Source organism: Leptonychotes weddellii, chromosome 11 (genome assembly GCF_054177405.1).
Source record: "Leptonychotes weddellii isolate Sample4059 chromosome 11, ASM5417740v2, whole genome shotgun sequence".
NCBI classification, from domain to species: domain Eukaryota; kingdom Metazoa; phylum Chordata; class Mammalia; order Carnivora; family Phocidae; genus Leptonychotes; species Leptonychotes weddellii.
This window is the reverse complement of record NC_138379.1, coordinates 74043711-74062071: the sequence shown is the minus strand read 5'-3', so window position 1 is coordinate 74062071 and position 18361 is coordinate 74043711. Positions and strand designations below refer to the sequence as shown.

Sequence of the window (18361 nt, the reverse complement as noted above, 5' to 3'; positions counted from 1 at the left end):
GGACCCTGGTGAGAACCACTAGAATGTAAATGGAGCAATGGTGTTCTGCTAACTATTTGTGTTTGGGACCAAAAGATTTAGGGAAATCATTGGCAAGAATACTCTACTGAGCTTCAGTCAGAAAACGTTTCCTGAATTCTGTTTAAAACCATTTTGGGGACATTGTATTTTCATATTGTAAGCTCCCGAGGCAACAACTTTTGAATTCCCAAGGATAAGTAGGTCTTTGACAACACTTTGCAACTGAATCAATTTGAAACACATTTCCTAGGCTACCTGTGTGCTCTCAATATCTATCCCCAACTTTTGATATTTCTCTAGAGTCTTCCTCAAAATCCAATGTCAAGGATCAGAGTTGTAGGAATTGGATCTCGAGTGAGGAAATTTTTATTCTAAATTATATAGAGGAGAATTCTAAGTTGCCTACCCCTGTTCTTTTGGGACAGTATATGCCTTAGAAGATGGCGGTAGATAGTACAAGTAGAATCATAGATAGGTAGTAGGTAGTTTGTTATAGACCCTGCAAGGGTATTAAAAACCTGAGGGGAAATTTTTGTTTTTGCATTTTATATCATTTATTATTTTTTTATATTTGTTACTCAAGTATAGTTGACATACAATGTTATGTTAGTTTCAGGTGTAGACCATAGTGATTTGACAAATCTATATATTACACTATGCTCCCCATGATAAGTATAGCCACCGTTTGTCACCATACAATGATATTACAATATTATTGATTATATTCCCTATGCTGGAATTTTATAACTGGAATTTTGTACTCTTAATTCCCTTCACCTAATTCGTCCATTCCCCAAGCCCTCTCTCTTCTTGCAAACACCAGTTTGTTTTCTGTATTTATAGGTCTGTTTTTGTTTGTTCATTTGTTTTTTTTTTTTCTTTTTAAATTCCAAATGTAAGTGAAATCATACAGTATTTGTCTTCAACTGACTTATTTCACTTAGCTTAATACCCTCTAGGTCTATCTGTGTTGTCACAAAAGGCAAGATTTCATTCTTTTTTATGGCTAAGCAATACTCCAGTGTGTGTGTGTGTGTGTGTGTGTGTGTGTGTGTGTGTGTATCCCATCTTCTTTGTCCATTCATCTACCCATGGACACTTAGGTTGCTTCCATATCTTGACTATTGTAAATAATGCTGCAATAAACATAGGGGTGCATGTATCTTTGCAGTTAGTGTTTTTGTTTTCTTTAAGTAAATACCTAGTTGTGGAATTATTGAATCATACGGTAATTCTATTTTTATTTTGAGGAACCTCTATACTATTTTCTATAGTGCCTGCATAGTTTGCATTCCCATCGACAGTACACAAGAGTTCCTTTTTCTTCATCCTCACCAACACTTGTTGTATCTTGTTTTGTTGATTTTAGCCCTTCTGACAGGTGTAAGGTGATATCTCATTGTGATTTTGATTTGCATTTCCCTGATTAGTGACATTGAGCATCTTTTCATGTGTCTGTTAGCTATCTGTAGTCTTCTTTGGAAAAAAGTCTGTTCATGTCTTCTGCCCAGAAGATTTTGGATTATTTGCTTTTTTGGTGTTGAGTTGTATAAATTCTTTATATATTTTGGATATTAAACCTTTATCGAATGTGCCATTTGCAAATATCTTTTCCCATTCGGTGGGTTGTCTTTTTGTTTTATTGATGGTTTCCTCCACTGTGCAAAAGCTTTTTATTTTAATGTAGACCCAACAGTTTATTTTTACTTTTGTTTCCCTTGCCTGAGGAGACATATCTAGAAAAATATTACTAAAGATGATGTCAAAGAAATTACTGCCTATGTTTTCTTTTAGGAGTTTTATGGTTTTATGTCTCACATTTAGGTCTTTAATCCATTTTGAGTTTATTTTTGTGCATGGTGTAAGAAAGTGGGCCAGTTTCATTCTTTTGCATGTAGCTGTCCAGTTTTCCCAACACCATTTGTTGAAGAGAATGTCTTTTCCCCCATTGGATATGCTTGCCTCCTTCATTATAGATTAATTGACCATACAAGTGTGGGTTTATTTCTGGGCTCTCTATCTCGTTCCATTGATCTATATGTCTGTTTTTCTGCCAGTACTGTTGTTTTGATTACTATAGCTTTGTAGTATATCTTGAAATCTGGGATTGTGATGCCTCCAGCTTTGTTCTTTCTCAGGATTACTTTGGCTATTCAATGTCTTTTTTTGTTTCATACAAATTTCAGGATTATTTGTTCTAGTTATATGAAAAATGTTATTGGTATTTTGATAGGGATTACATTGAATCTGTAGATTGCTTTAGGTAATATGGATATTTTAACAATATTAATTCTTCCAATCCATGAGCATTGTATGTCTTTCCATTTGTTTTTGTCATCTTCAGTTTCTTCCATCTTCTTCTTACAGTTTTCAGAGTATAGGTGTTTCACCTCCTTGGTTAAATCTATTCCTAAATATTTTATTCTTTTCGATGCAAGATGGGATGGAGAACTTTTTTTGAGTTTACAAGCTTAAGCTTTCTCTGCTAAGGAAAGGCCACTGATGGTAAAGTGTAGTGTGCAAAGAAGTGTTGAAGGAAAATTATCTGGATGTGCTGTGCAGGGGAGAGATGGAAGGCAGAAGGAGTACTTTGTGGGTTAGGGATAAAGCAATGAGGTTCCAGACACAGGCAATGACAACTATGTAGCAGTGTGAAGAATCAACTCCCAGCCTCTGATTAACAACCATGTTCAGCATCAGACTGAATTTATGTGGCTGGCTTCTTTTTTTTTTTTTTTTTTTTTTAGGACTCATTCCTGCCCCAAACCAGGCTTTTTGTTGTCAGGGATAGTTCATATATTATTTTATAAATGGAAATCTATTTTTAAGACATATTTTCTCTTTAGCTGTCCTCAGTGGAGCCAGAGGACCCTACCTTTAAGAATGAGAAGGAGGTAGTGCACCAAGCCTACCATGAACCACAAACATCTTTGCTAGCGGATACTCCTGGAAGCACCATGACTTGTTATCTAGACACCTGCCTGTTTATTAGACGTTTCACAAACTGACTTAATACCTATTTCATAGAGTATGAAAATGACATTTTTACTCAAAAGAACCACATAGCTAGTTCCAATTCATTTTGAAACTCTTAGTTGAGGAGAAAGAAACAGGTTATTAACAGGTCAGAAATCTGGGCTGCACAACCCCCGCCTCATTACTTTAAAAAAGTGCCACCCAAAATAAGTTTGAGTCTCTTTGTTGACACTGTCCTTTCCTGGCTGCAACTGGAGGTGAACTCATGATATGCAAGCAACATTTTCAGTCCCTGTCACAGTTTTAAGAAACCATCCGTCCTCATTCATGCCACAGATGATTTTTGAAAGGAACTAACGTACATCATGCACCTGCTCTATGCCAGTTGGTGTGCTAAGCATTGTGCAGAAATGGTCACATTTAATCCTTACCACACTCATGCAAGATTAGTATTTCTACCCCCATTTTGCAGAACAAACTGAGGCTTTAAGAGGACAAGTAGTGGTGCCTGGTGGCTCAGTTAGTTAAGCATCTAACACTTGATTTAGGCTTAGGTCATGATCCCAGGGTCCTGGAATCAAGTCCCAAGTCAGGCTCTGCACTCAACACGGAGTCTGCTTGTCCCTCTCCCTCTGATTCGCCCCTCTCCCTCTCTCTCTCAAATAAATAAATAAATAAATAAATAAATAAATAAATAAATAAATAAATAAAATCTTTTTAAAAAAGAGGACAAGTAAATTTCCAAAGGCCACACAGGCTAATAAAATAATAAAGATAGAATTCAAACCCACGTCTATTGGGTTTCAGACTCTCTTTTCTTCTACCTGTCTTACATAAAGCTTATGTGGCCCTCATTTAGATTTCTCAAGAAAGGTGACAGCTGTCCTAGGATAGGTACTAGGCAAGTTATGGCAATGTGCATTTATGGAGCAAATTTATATCATGCACCCAGTCTATGCCAAGCATCATGTTAGATGAACACACGAACACAGTAAGAACACAGTATGAACAAGAAATGAACTTCACCCTTAGGAACATTCAGACAAGTAAACAGGAAATTACAGTGAGGGTTAAGTACCAATGTGTAGGGGGAGGGGCATGGCGGCAGGTAATACTTCCTAGAGGAAGCAAATTAAGGTAACTAAAAGGCTGGGTAAGATTTAGCCTAGAACATGTGGTGAAGGACCTAGAGAGCAAAAAAAGATGATCACACACCTTAAGGTGAAAAGGAACATATAATACTACCAAAGAAGAACAAGAAAGATTCAGATAGGTGATCTAGAGAGATAAAGACCGTGTTGTTTGGCATTGAGAAGTATGAGGGAAAGGTGTGCTCTTGGACAATGTGGATGCTTGCCATGGGGGGGTAATTAGTAAGAAGTAAAGCTGGAGGGACAGGACAAGGTCACAACATTGAGGGCTGTAAATACCAGACAGGAATTTGGCTCCAGGAGAAAAGCTTTGGAAGTTGCATCAGAGGTAGCGACATGGTGAATCAATATGTTCTAGAAGATTCGTTTGATGGTGCCAAGTAGAATGGGCTGAGCAAGAGAAGGAGGTGAGGAAGCTGACATAGGCACTAGAGTGCCTCACAGAGCCATATTGGAGACTGAGGCAAAGAGGGAAAAAAAATCAGTACTACTAATCCTAACTTTATTTAAAATTTTTATGTTTATTAATAATTTTTGCATTAATTCTGACTTTTGAAAATACTGCATTAAGATATCATTTAGCTTGATTCCTGAGTGCTGGGGCACCCCTTATGTGTCGTGCCCACGTGAGGACTCCACTGGCATCCTGCTAGTTCTGGAGCTGAGCAGGAGTCCAGGTACGGAGGAGAGCATTAGATCAGGGTCATGAGTGCAGAGGTGAAGAGGAAACAAGAAATGTGTGTATGTGTCAAAGGAAGAACCTACATAATTTTCTAACTGATAGGAGATGAAGGAAAGCGGGGGGATTCCCAGATAATGCTCAGATTGCTTGCTTCTGTCATAACGACAAAGGTGAGTATAATACAAAAGGATAGAGGAAGAGAATTTCACCCTTAGTTGTGTTTAGGTGGAGTGATGGCAGAACAACCTGGTGGGGCTGGGGGTCCCGAAGGTGGATGCAGGTTAGGAGAGGACAAGAAAGGGTGCAGTTAGATCTGGAAACATGGAGAACCCAATGAGAGTACAAAGTCAAAAAAAATGGTAGTTCAAACAAAACCGAAAACAATTAAAAATGGGTCTGTAAAGTTGCCTACAGTTACGAGAGATGAAAGGGGAAAAAACAGCCAAGAGGGGCTGGTTGAAGACAGAGGAAGAAAAACAAGACAGGGTACAGAGTCGTGGAAACCAAAGGCAGAGCTTCAGAACCAAGGGTGGTTGGCCAGTGGCCACCAAGGGAAGGATGGAAGCCACAGGGCCTTGGAGGGATTGTGTCGCCTCCTCCGGGGCATCTCGGGAAAGCGCACCTTTTGCCCTGCTCTGTCCCACACATGGTGGCAAGCTGCCTAGGGAAGGGCACTCCTCGCCCTGTCCTCCTGGGGGCTGTCAGAGGACACAGCCCAAGTCCACATGCTTCACCTTTATGACACTGGAAACAAATAAAACAGAGCCCCGGAAATCTGGAAGCTACTAGAACGATGGGCACACCCTATCCCTGCTCGGCTCTGAAGGTGAGCCAGCTCGAATGACCAGCACCACAGCGGACCACATCCATTCGCCCTCCAGTCAAGGTCTCGCCTACTTTATTACCTCTCCCTAGCTCCACCTCTCAAAGCTTCAGAGTCCCCCCCACCCCCACAACCCCTGCTGCTCTCTCTTCAGGAGCATCTTCTTGCCCTTCCCCTCCCAACCCTGCCAAACCTCGCAACCATTGATTTTGCTCATTGTCTGCCTTCTTCCTGCCCCCCCACATTCAGAAAAGAAGGAATAGGGGAATATTTTCCCAACACTACCTCACAAACCTATAGGGGGTCCGCATGTCTATAAGACTATGTGTGATCTGTTCTTCGAGCTCCTATCTGCCTTTAGCCAAGCAACTGTAAATGTCCCCGTGTTTGCCTACTAATTCCCTCCTTTCTATTGTGTGTGGACTCAGCACACAAACTCTGTGGGAGCAAATCTGTCTTTTCTTTGGTCAACTTCAGAATCCAGGACCACGAGTATATGAGACACAAGAGCTATTTTTAGATGTTGCTGTTTAAAAAAAACAAAAAACAAAAAAACAAACTGACGACAACAAAACAAAGATTTTACACCCAGGGCCGAAGCTGAGCGAGCATTGGAAGTGTGCCTCTGTGGGGATAGCCATTTTTCTGGGAATGTCATGGATGTCCACACACTCTAGTGGGAAAACAGAAGACGGGGAATCAGGGAGCTGGATTCAAGTTCTGCTCTGCCCCCAAGGAGCCGCGTCACCTCCAGCTTGTCACTTAACCTCCTAGCTTTTGGTTCCTGAGGAGGCTGGCCTCGGTGATCTCCACGCTCCTTTCCAAGTCCACCGTCTTCTTCTTCTGATCCATCCACATTCTTTCTCCCGACCTGTGACCCACAGCCTTCACAGGTGGGGGAGCCTCAAAGCCCAAAGTTGTCATAGTCATAGTTTGGATTCATGACATTCAAGGTGCCCTTTAAATTTATGAAGGCCTTCATATTGTTGCTCTACTTCTTTCCTAAAACCATGCTCAAACATGGCTTGGATTCCCACATCCCCCATTTTTCTGCAGAGAAGAATGAGGCTTTGAAAGTACCTGTCTACAGAAGAACTCTCGGGGCTCCTGCCTAGTCGATGCTCAGGAAAAATCTGTGCAACCAACAGACAGTCTCTCAGCTTTAACCCTTTCACTCCATTGCACGCAGTGGGCCTTCCACATGGGTCCGAACTCCATAGATTTTAGTCTGGGCTTCCTCATCCTCAGAGGATGCTAGGTCGCAGAGAAGCTCTGCGGGCAATGCTAAGGGCAAGTTTTGGGCCAACCACGTCTGGCCTTCAGAAGGACACGGAGGCCCATCTGCTTCGGGAGGGCACGTGTGTCCTGCTCCCTGGAGAGACAGAGGGGAAGGAGGCAAGCAGAAATACTCCTGAGCTGAGATTCAGCCTTCCTCAGCACTCCCGTCGAAGAGGAGGGAGGGGCGGGTGGTGCCGCCACAAGAGAGGCAGGAACAGACAAAATAGGAAACTCTCAAAGGGCAGTTTAATTTTAGACTCAAGGCCAGGAAATTCTTCTTAAAACAATAAGAGTGATGGGCTTGGGCCCTGGTGAAAGGGCAGGCCTGACCTCCTGCAGGTTTCTAAGGGAGGAATGCGGAGCCCGGATGCAGTGTCGCAGAGACGGGCACCTCGAACTCCTCCTGGAACGGGGACCACGGCTGAGGCTGCTCGTGGCAGCCGGAGACCACAGTGCCCTCCACCCACAGCCAACCCTTGAGGATACCAGCTGACGCTCCTGGGTCTCTGACCCTTGCCACCAGCCTGAGCGCCTGGCCTTGACACTTTCCTGCTGAGAGATCTGCAGGGAGACACATGTTCTTTGTCAGCTTCTATCCCGTCCCTTAGCATGAAGCCTGCAGCCTCCCAGGGTCTCCAGAGGCGACAGCTTCGGGCACCCCATAGAGCAGAGATAGAGGTGCCAGATGACTCAGGGCCTCGGTCCGGGCCCAGGGGTCATGGGTGGATAAACTCTCCCAGGCTACAAGACCCGACAGTAGTTCCAATTTGCTGAGTGCTCTACAAAATGCAGTTTGGGTTTTTCCCTAAATCCGGGAAGACCCCTTCATCATAAATAAGACAGCTAGGTGTGTGAATGAAAGTCTATTATAAGTTCTTTTACATTACCACGTATGTAAAAAATGATGAAGATAAATTCAGTAGTAAGGAGTGTCCTTAGCTGGGAGTCAGGAGATCTGGGTCACACACCACTTCCCGCCGGCTCTGTAAATTCAGGCAACTTATTTACTCTCTGAGGACCTTAAGTTCCTGATACCGGGAGATGACCTGTAGGTTGTGTCCTGGCTCCGAAATTCTCTAGCTGGTGCTCACTGAACCCAGTATTTTAGAAAAGCCCCCCTTTTTAAGATGCTGGAAAAATACACGTGATCACTCTTTCCTTCAATGTTTCTGACCAGCACTAAGAGTTATGGCTGTAAATAATTTCCCTAAGCATTATGCTCCAGCAATTTCTCCAGGGGTAAAGCCATCGCCATCCCAAGCAACGAGGAGAAAAAGAACAACAACAAAAAAACCACATTTTCCAGTGTTCACTTATATTCCACATTTCTTTTGTGTGTTTCTACTCCTCTAATCCCAAATGCTTTATCCATTGTTCTCCAGGATCCGCACAGAAAAGGAAAGGGCGTACTGTGCTAGGCTTTACAGCCACAAGCGCGAGCCCTTCCCCAGAGGACCAGGGACAGCGCAGACTCCCCGGTGACCACTGCAAGGCTGCAATCCTGAGACATGTGGGCTGGAGGTGAAGAGTGTGCGAACAGCCCTCAGTAAGCAGGGAATTGCTTCCCAAGGAGGCCCAATTAAACTGCAATTACTCAAGATAAGAGAACCAGGTCTGTTTACACAATGGGGTTGTAAACCACCAGCCCATGACAAGGGAACTTTGATCTGGTGGCGAGGGAGCTGTTTCTGGTGCAGGGTAGTGATGAAGCAAGGAGGTTGCTCAATAAGAATGTCTCCATCTTCACCCCAGTAGCCCCCATCTTGCCCTGGCAACACCCTCGGATGGACAAGAAGTGGAATCATTTCCACTCCTCCCTCCATGTTTCCATCCACCGCAATCAAAGAGTCTGGAGAAGAGCAGAGAAGAGACAGTGAACATAAGGGAGAGAGAATTAGCTAAGGTCATAGCTGTGGGAGGCACTCGACAAGAATTTCCTCACTGATCCATCACGATGGTCTTGCATGCAAAATTATACTCTGCCTCTTACACAGAATAGGACACTGAAGCTCAGAGAGGTTAAGTAATTTGTCCAAGGTCACATGGTTAAGGAGTAAGAGACCAGAATTTAACCCACATCTCTCTGACTCCAAAGTGCTTTCCATTATAATTGGATGGGCTGCATTCCACAGCTGCCTGGTCCAGACTGCAGGCTGTCCCGTCTCATGTGAAAGAGGCAAGAACAACGTGGGTCCCCCTCCTGTCTCACCAGAGGGTCAGAAGGTAGAACTAGAGTTATGTATCCAAAAAAACAATCGATCCATCAATCAATGACAGAAGGAAGAAGGGACATGTACAAAAGAGGATTTGCTCAAACCATGAAGTGATTGGCGAGATCCAATCTCAAAGGTCTCTGTGTTGGCAAGCTGTGCCTGAGGGCATGGTTTGGAGCTCATTGTTGCAACGAGCTTAGCAAAGGCCCATGGCCACGCTACTCCCTTTTGCAGGCACCACACTGGAGATCCGGAAGGCCTGCCAGCCTCACGAGTTCCACCGGAAAAGGACAGGAAGGACAAAGGCCAACGCCTGAAACCAGCCAGTGGCTGGCAGCCTTCCTCGGCCCCCTGAAAACTGACGTCTGATGTGCACTCCGGCATATGTACATCACCCAAATTATTCAGTGATCGCACGTCTGAAAGAGCCCTGGCTTCATAGCATGTTATTCTACACAATTATAGCAATTAAGTGTCTAGTAAGTATGATCACATTCATACTATTCATATAAGAAAGTCACAAGTCAAAAAAAAAAAGGGCTTTTGTTGGACAGTTTCTGAAACACTTCTTTTCATTCAGGAAATATAGTGACCATATTTATAAGAGAAGAACATTCGATCCAGAAAGTGGAAGAATGTCAAGTTTTTCATGCAATTACCCCATCTCAGAGGACATGGGATGTTCCCTAAACCCAGAGCCTTTTCCTAGGAAATTTTGGCATTTGGGACCAACCTCTCAGGCCTTGGTGTCTTCCACATGACCTGGCACTGAGGACAGCCTCTCTTGTACGGGCCTATTACTCTATCCCTGGAGGCCTCACTCTGAGAGGAGGTGAGTGGGCAGTGCTAGTCCTTTCCTCTGAACAGTTCAAGGTGCTTCCTAAAGTTTGCATGGCCCAGGGGTCATTAATCCCGGGGGGACCTCCTCCACACATCCTCCTTGCTTTCAAGGTGGGCCAAGGACTGGGACATGTTTGGTCAAAACCAGGAGTGACCCATCCCTCCCACTCCCGCCTTCCCCCAGCTCCGCAGCCTCGGTGGCATGGAGGAGAGGATGATGCATGAGGGGACGAAGGGACCAGCACTGCTGGGGACTTCCAGGGCTCACCATGGGCTTGCTGAGGTAGCATAACAGGAAGGAGCACTTCCTCCCGTTGGATGAAAGGGTCCCTGACACACAACCCATATTCGTACCTGAAAACGTCACCCCCTCCCACACAATGGCCAGACAACTCCCCAAAATGTTGTTGCTCGACCTCCCGGCTATGACATCACTTCATTCATGACCATCAGCTCCTGAAGGACTGACCTTACAAGGAGGAAAGCATGCATCCTGATTTTGACAAGCTGACCCTGAGGCAGATAATGTGGCATGAAGTCCATAACTGTTGCTGGGATGATTTGCAGCCTTCCTCTGGCACTGCAAATGATCAAGTCATGCTGATGCTACCTCTAATTTATGAATGAGGAATTGGAGAATTAGTCATCTTTGGGAACTAGAAAATATTCATAGCCTGTTTTACATTGAACCGAACTTTAGATTGAACAATTAAAGAAGCATCCTAAGCAGAACCCCTCATAACACGAATATAGTCTCACTTTTTTTTTTTTTAAGACTTCCCTTTCTGAAGCAGTAATTTACATGCAACAAAGACCCGCTTAGACCAATCTATACACACAGCACCATCCTGCCTTCAAACCTGATCTTGGGGCTACCGCCACCAGGGCTTCTCCTCCTCAACACTACTGACATGTGGGGCCGAATAATCCTTTGTTGTGGGGGGGACTGTACTGTGTATTGTGGGATGGCTAGCTACCTCCCTGGCCTCTACCCTCTAAATGCCAAGGGATGCCGCTCCCAACTTCTTTTTTTTTTTTTTTAAAGATTTTATTTGTTTATTTGAGACAGAGAGAATGAGAGACAGAGAGCATGAGAGGGAGGAGGGTCAGAGGGAGAAGCAGACTCCTTGCCGAGCAGGGAGCCCGATGCGGGACTCGATCCCGGGACTCCAGGATCATGACCTGAGCCGAAGGCAGTCGCTTAACCGACTGAGCCACCCAGGCGCCCCATCCGCTCCCAACTTCTAACAATTAAAAATATCACCAAATATCCCCCTGGGGGCACAATCAGCCCAATTAAAAATTATAGTTTTCCTTCCATCCTCAACTTCCCACACCCGAGACAGAGTTTCTTTTCTTCCTGGCCCAGCCTAACCAAATTGGAGCCCAGGGCACCAGGCAGGAGGACGAGGATTATCGGATTAAGTACCGTGGGTTGACCTCTAGATAGAGAGGCTCCAACAGAAACTGAGAAGACACTGATATCTGTGGCTTTGACTTTCTTGTCTGGGAAAGTTAATGAAGCTGTGCTCACTCCTTCCCAAAATCTTAGATTGGGATTGAGGGTGTGAGATCTGTTAGTTTCGCTAATGCCAGTGTCCCAAGGTTAGGGTCTGCAGACAATTTATAGATTCTTTGACTGTTTCTTACTGTGCAGGCCAAGGTTGGAGGTTCTCTGCAGGGGCTGGTTGATTGAACCTGAGCTCGTACTGATGCATTTTATTTCTTTGTTTGTTTGTTTGTTTATTCATGCATTCATCCGTATTAGGGAGAGTGTGTAGGTGAAGAAGTTATAGGACTTGCCTGCTTGCATTATGGTTCTGAAAAGTTGCCTAACTAGTCCCAGTGATGGAGAAACTGAGGCCCAGAAAGAAGTTAGGCGTGAAAGTGCTGGAACAATAGTTAGCAGTTCTTATGCAACCTTCTGCTTTTACCCAAGCAACTCTGAAATTCACAGCAAAAAGGATCCCATACATTGATAATGCTTTTCAGATATGGCTTTTGGGGCTGGGGGTAAATGAGTTCTTTATTTTGCAACCAATGGAAACCATTTAAAATGCATTAAAACTAGCCAGTGTCTTCAGCTGGGGGTGGGGTCGTTTGTTAAAAATATGTACCCAGAGCTTGGTTTGGTTTTCTAATTGCATGCATTTTCCAGATACCCTGCCAAGAATTATTTAATATTATACCTGTAGTTTGAATACTTGTAATACCATGTATTTCGGTGTCTAAAATACAATGCACACAAATTTGCATGGCATTGCTTTTTTGGAGAAGTTATTAATCTTGTTTACTTTGATTACCCATACTGGTAAAGAGAATTAACATAGACTGGCTTTTAAATCTATTCTTCTAAGCCAATGACATTTTTTGCCCTGAAATCCCAATACCCTTTATTTGTTTTAGCAGATCTCTATAATATCATTTTTAAGAAAAATTTAGTGTAATTTGTGCTGACCTCAGATGATAACCTCTGTGTGAGAAACAGGAGGAGCCTTTCCCTGGCAACTTTTCTCGCCCCTTCTCTGACCTGCAAGTCCAAGTCTCTGGGCGATTTCTGTTAAGCAAAACTGAGTGACTGCTGGTCTGGACATGTTGCGTGTCTCTGTGTGTGTGTGTGTGTGTGTGTGTATTTCTAAATATATTTCTGGTGTTAATTGTACTCTAAACTTTTTCCTGATTCTAATTTTTTTAGAAAAGTGAATGAGGGTTATATGAAAACAACAGTCATTTAAAAGAGAAAAAAGCAGGTGTTTCAGAATAGCCAGTAGAGTAGTGATAATGACTCCTTGAATATAGAATAGCTTTTGAGCAATTATTTTTTCAATGCTACAGAAAATAATTTGCAAATACATCAGATCTTTCAAAATACAATTACAGTGAGCAGGCATGGTTAATTCAAGGATACCAGCGTGAAAAATTCTGCAGAACATCAGGCAGGACAGTCCAAGACCAGAGTCAGAAAAGAGCTCAGATCTCTTGGTGTCTATTTAGACCCATAAATGTACTGGGAAGACTTAACATTAAACTTATCTGTCCAGAATAAGTGAAAAAAGTTCCATTTCCAGAATAAGTGAAAAAAGTTCAACGTTTATGTTGGCTTTCTTCATATGAAAACATACAGAATTTATAATGAATAGTTAATAATACATCAGCTAATATTAAAGTTCATTCCACATTGCCATTGATCGATGATAGCATCATGGGATCGCTCACACAATCAATTTATAAGAAATTCATCTAAACATTTCTACTGATCAACACATAGCTTGGGTGAGGGTCTTCTTCCCTAAGGGCAAGAAACTTTATCTAGTCCTAATTTTAAAGTCCCTTTTACCTCTCTTATTCTGGGATTTATAACATTTTCCTGTAAACTTACTGTTATATTTCCCAGTTTTAAATTCTGTGATTAGAAGGCTTGTGTTATTTAGCTTTTATGTATGAGGCCCAAAATAAATTTAACTATGTTAAGATAAGCCTAAGGTATATCAATATGTGAAAAATCTTCACCAAGTGAACTGAGCAGTGAAAAATCACCTGGCTTTAACCATTAATCAAGTTTGAGTCATTTTCTCTGAAACCCAAGCACACTAAAAAAACCTTTCTCAGCAAATCCATCAGTCTTGGATTTTTACTTTATGTACTGATAAAAAGATAGATGATCTCACAATTTAGCTCCTCCAAAAGATTCAAGGCTGATTCCAAATCTGGAGTCAGGTCCGGGCTTCTCTGTCCAACAGAGGTCAGGATACCGGAAACAGGGGGAAGCCAGGAGAGGCAGGGTGGGCAAGGGGGGAGCAGGGAGGGGGCCCCACTTACCGCCATTGCAGGACGCGCCGCTGAATAAGGGGCGGGGCCGCTGGCTGCAGAATCCACAAAGTAGCTCATCCTCACTCAGCACCTGCGTGGGAGAAAGCCTTCATTGAGCCACTGGATGCACCAGTGTGTGCACTAGAAGCCAAAGGGGGTTCGAATCGTAGAACTGGGTGTCTCCTAGGAACCGTAGAGCTCACGTCTTCTTTTTTTTAATATTTCTTTTTAAGAGGGGAGGAGGGGTAGGAGAGGGAGAGAGGGAGAATCTTAAACAGGTTCCTCGCAAAGCCTGACATGGGACTCGATCTCACAACCCTGAGATCATGACCTGAGCTGAAATCAAGAGTCAGACACCTAACTGGCTGAGCCACCCAGGGGCCCCTAGAGTTCACCTCTTTATGCTACAGAGAAGGAAACGAGAATTCAGAAAGATGAAATGATGGATCCCAGGCACACAGAGAAAGGGCAGCCCCTTGGCTGCAAAGTCGCAGGGATAGTGCACAGCCTCTGTGAACTAAAGTCAAGAAGCAGGAAAAGCATCTACAAAAAGACCTTTTGTAGGGTTTCTGGACAAGGACCAGGTCTTACGTGTCATTTTGAGTAACATCCCCATCCATCTATCACCCTTCACCCCAACCAGGCCTGACACACAGCAGGTGCACTCAGCACCCAGGTGTAGCATAAATTTGATAAAAGAGTAAATAAAGAAAGGTCTGAGGGGAAGAAGGATGGAAAAGCCCGCCTGAAGAGACACATCAACCAGGACCCTGAGACACAGATAAACAGAGAGAAGCCCTGAAAAAGGGACTGAACTTTATTCATCTGGAACCAAAGGAGAAACACTATGAAGTAATTCTTGTCCAGAGCTGTTATCTACACCAAAAATCTGACTGTCAAGAACGCTTGAGGAATGTTCTGGCTGAAGGGATTTTCCAGCTGGCTGTCAGTCATCAGGAAAATCATTTATGTATCAAACATCTCTGTTAATCTAAATGCTTCCTAAAGTGCATTAGTTCACACACTTCAATAAACTCAATATTATATACTGAAAAAAAAATCTTTCTCGAGTGATTTAGAAGATTTAGTTCCTAGGCACAGCATTCGAAGGCCAAATTCCTACGGTTAAGAAGTGACATTTTAGGGGTGCCTGGGTGGCTCAGTTGGTTAAGCATCTGCCTTTGGCTCAGGTCATGATCTCAGGGTCCTGAGTTTGAGTCCCGCGTCAGGCTCCCTGCCCCCCTCTGCCCCTCCCCCCACTCGTGCTCTTGATCACTCTCTCCCTCAAATAAACAAATAAAATCTTAAAAAAAAAAAAGAAGTGACATTTTAGTTTTAACTTGACTGTTTCTGGATTGTACTTGTCTTTTCCTTTATTCTTGCTAATATGTAAAGCTACTGGCACATTTCAAGAAAAAAAAAAAGAGTATTATACGTCTTTGTTCAATTTGTGGTTTTGGTTCACTGTCTTCATTCAGTTGACAGCCAATGAGCGTATCTTCCTTCCTATGAAATGTATTTAAACGATATAGTTAAACTGACTCAGCAATATGAAATTATACCGACTAAGGACTACACTCACAGAGTGGCTAATATTGCATGGTTGAGATCAGTAAGCTAAAAACCGTCTAAAGACATACCTTAACCCAGAACTGTGCTTCTTATTTTTAACTAAAACTTTACTTTTCTTATGATGCATTTTCTCCAAAACTAAATGCAGACAAAATAATATTAATTTTTAAAAATAAAATAACTAAGGGTAGCTAGGCTATGTTAACCAAGATGCTGTTCTCTTGTTTTTCAGGGGAATTGATCTCCATTGCAGCAAAATGGCAGCTGGAAGAACACCCGGTTGGTGAAGCTGAAGGGGAGACAAAGATCAAAGTAGGCTAGTCCAAGGATTTTGTTAAAATCTGTATCTGTTAATATCACCTATTTCTCAAAATAATGAGCAGTGATCGCGTGTCAGACTGCGCTGGACACTGAGCATGAAATAAGAATAAGGTACATACAACATAGGTCAATGAGGACTGGTCCTGACCATATATCATGAAGACAGTCTCAATGAGTTCAATGTTCCCTTCCTACTAAAACATTCCTTACCTTTAATCTTGAAATCGGACGCGAAAGTCCTAATGAATCATCATCAACCTGTATATCCCTACTTGAACTTTTTTGATCTACTCATGGATGAGACTTACAAGTTAACAACATGGAGTGTGTCATCCTGAGAATGGATTAACCATGATCAGATTCCCTAGGGTACATTTGGTCTTCCCTCCAGGGCCCTACAGGGCAACCTATAGCTTTGGGAAATGTCAGGTTTGGGAGCACTGTTTGTGCCAGCCATTCAGCCCTCCGATGTCCTCCAAAAAAGTCCCACGGACCCCCTGAGGCATCACAGACCTCAACCATTCATGCAACAAGCACAGTGAAGGCGTCCCTTGTTAGAAACTTGCTTATCCATTCAGTAAATAGTTACTACGTGCCTGTTCTGAGCTAGGCACCCTTCTGGTCATTTGGGACCCACTTGGTAAACAAAGATTCCCGACCTCGTGGACCTTACATTCTCTCTGACTCAGAATAAAGCTGAGAAAGACGGTCTCTATCTTCAGACGGTGGAGAAAACAGACTTACATATGACTATAATATAATGTGACGAGCAGTTTACCAACAATATAGAAAAAAATAAGCAGTCAGTTCTGCTAGGTGTGGGGAATGGGAAATCGTGGAAGATTGCACAGTGTGAGGTGTGACCATGTGGCCGTATGAGTCATCCCTATACTCCCACAAGCAGCAAAGACCTTTCCTCTTCTGAATTCCTATTTTATTTAGGTATTAATAAGAAAAAGGACTTTTGGAAGTGGCAGCCTTGTCCTGAAGCCCAGCTCAGGGGCATCAAGAGTTTCAATCACCCAGCCAGACAACACCGCTCCGAGCAATGTGGATTGGGGAAAGGTTCAGTGGAAGTATGTTTTCTCTTTCCAGCTGACAGAGTGAGGGAGGAAACCTAGGGCCCCACATATGGTGGATTCAGTGCGGGGCTGTGTTCCTGCGGCTTCGTTAGATGAATGACACTTCCCTTGGGGAAAAGCCCTTCGCCCAGGGAGGAAGCTGAACAGAGGGAGTTGCCAGGGCACTCAAGGGCTCTCATCTCAGGAAATAACTCTGGGACAGAAATGGATTACTGCTGTATTATTTTTTGGAGAAAGAAAAAAAGAACTCACCCTTTTTCCACTTGTAGATTGTGACACAGAACAGCTGTTTGGGACATAAACCCTTTCAGGAAAAGCAAAAGGAGTGTCTGGGTGATACTTTTTTTTGACTTGTTGGCCAAAGAGAATTCCCTCCCACATAACATGAAACATCAGCTGGACCAATTTTTTTTTTTTGTCTTGGCATTATAAATGTTTATTACCTAAGTACAAAACAACTGTGTGATTTAAGATTTACTCCCTAGCCTAGAAGCATCCATAGGCCTGTCAGAATGTAGAAAGGGTTGTGAAAAGCGGAGCTCATTTTTCTTGAATGGGACCAACAATGGCCAAGTAGCAGATAAATGTGTCTGAAGTGACTTGATCCTCGGGATCCTGCCCCGGCCTCTCAGCCCTCATGCCTCCCCACACCCCACTGCACCTCTGCTCCTGAAACGTAGAACTTCTGTTCCCATAAGCTCTCCAGGCCAGTCCTCGCTTCCCTGCCCTTCTCATGTGACCCCCTCTGATAGAAATGCCCTCCTATACTCCTGCTCCTTAGCCATCTACCCGCTTCTCCTCCAGCTTTGAGGCTCCTCTCAGAAGCTCTCGCTGCCAGGAACCCCTTCACCCCAATCAGGGCTAGCTGCCCTTGCGCTCTGTTCCCCACGTGTGTTTCTATCACTGTGCCCAGCGCACTGGTTTATAAACATCTGTTTCTATTTACCTCTCCCACTAAACTCGGAGCTATTTGAAGGCAGGCACTAGGCCTTTTTCATCTTTGTATCTCCAGACTTTAAGACAGACTAGGCAGCATAAGAGAATTCATTTTTTTTTAAATTAGTGAATAATAGAATGACTTGGTCTCGCAAGACCAAAAATGTAAAGTGGATCAGATGTTCATTTGATTCTCAAATCAGAGAATCTGAATAGATTGCAGAGCTAAATAAAGATCCACTTGAAATAATAGGTGTGGGGGCTCCTCGGTGGGTGGCTCAATCAGTTGAGAGTCCGACTCGTGGTTTCGGCTCAGGTCCTCGTGGTCTCTGGGTCCTGAGATGGAGTTCCATGAGTCGCCACTCAGCAGGGAGTCCGCTTCTCCTCTCCCTCTGGCCCTCCCCTCTCTCTTGAATGCACACTCTCTCTCTCTCTCAAATAAATAAATCTTAAAAAAAAAAAAAAGAATAGGTTTGTTGCATGATCCATTTCTAAGTGTTGGCTATTAATGTCACCTTATCACAGAAGTGTTCTCCAGCACCCCATATGACACTTAGCTGCTTGTTGATTGTCTCACCAACTCACACCCCATTAGAACTTAAGGATTTCATCCACGTCTTCACTCTGTACCCCGGGCCCTACACTATACTTGGTGA

The 18361-nt window shown here is 43.5% G+C and overlaps 1 protein-coding gene across 2 annotated transcripts in view; it reads right to left on the bottom strand.

The window, feature by feature from the left end:
- Positions 1 to 13885, bottom strand: part of ETS1 (ETS proto-oncogene 1, transcription factor) — a 102201-nt gene extending 88316 nt beyond the window's left edge. For both annotated transcript variants that reach the window (XM_081799099.1, XM_081799100.1), the window contains exon 1: positions 13804 to 13885. In XM_081799099.1, coding sequence (XP_081655225.1) covers positions 13804 to 13872 — 69 coding nt within the window. In that variant the 5' untranslated portion in view covers positions 13873 to 13885. The remainder of the gene's footprint in view (positions 1 to 13803) is intronic.
- Between the last annotated feature and the right edge of the window lie 4476 nt (positions 13886 to 18361).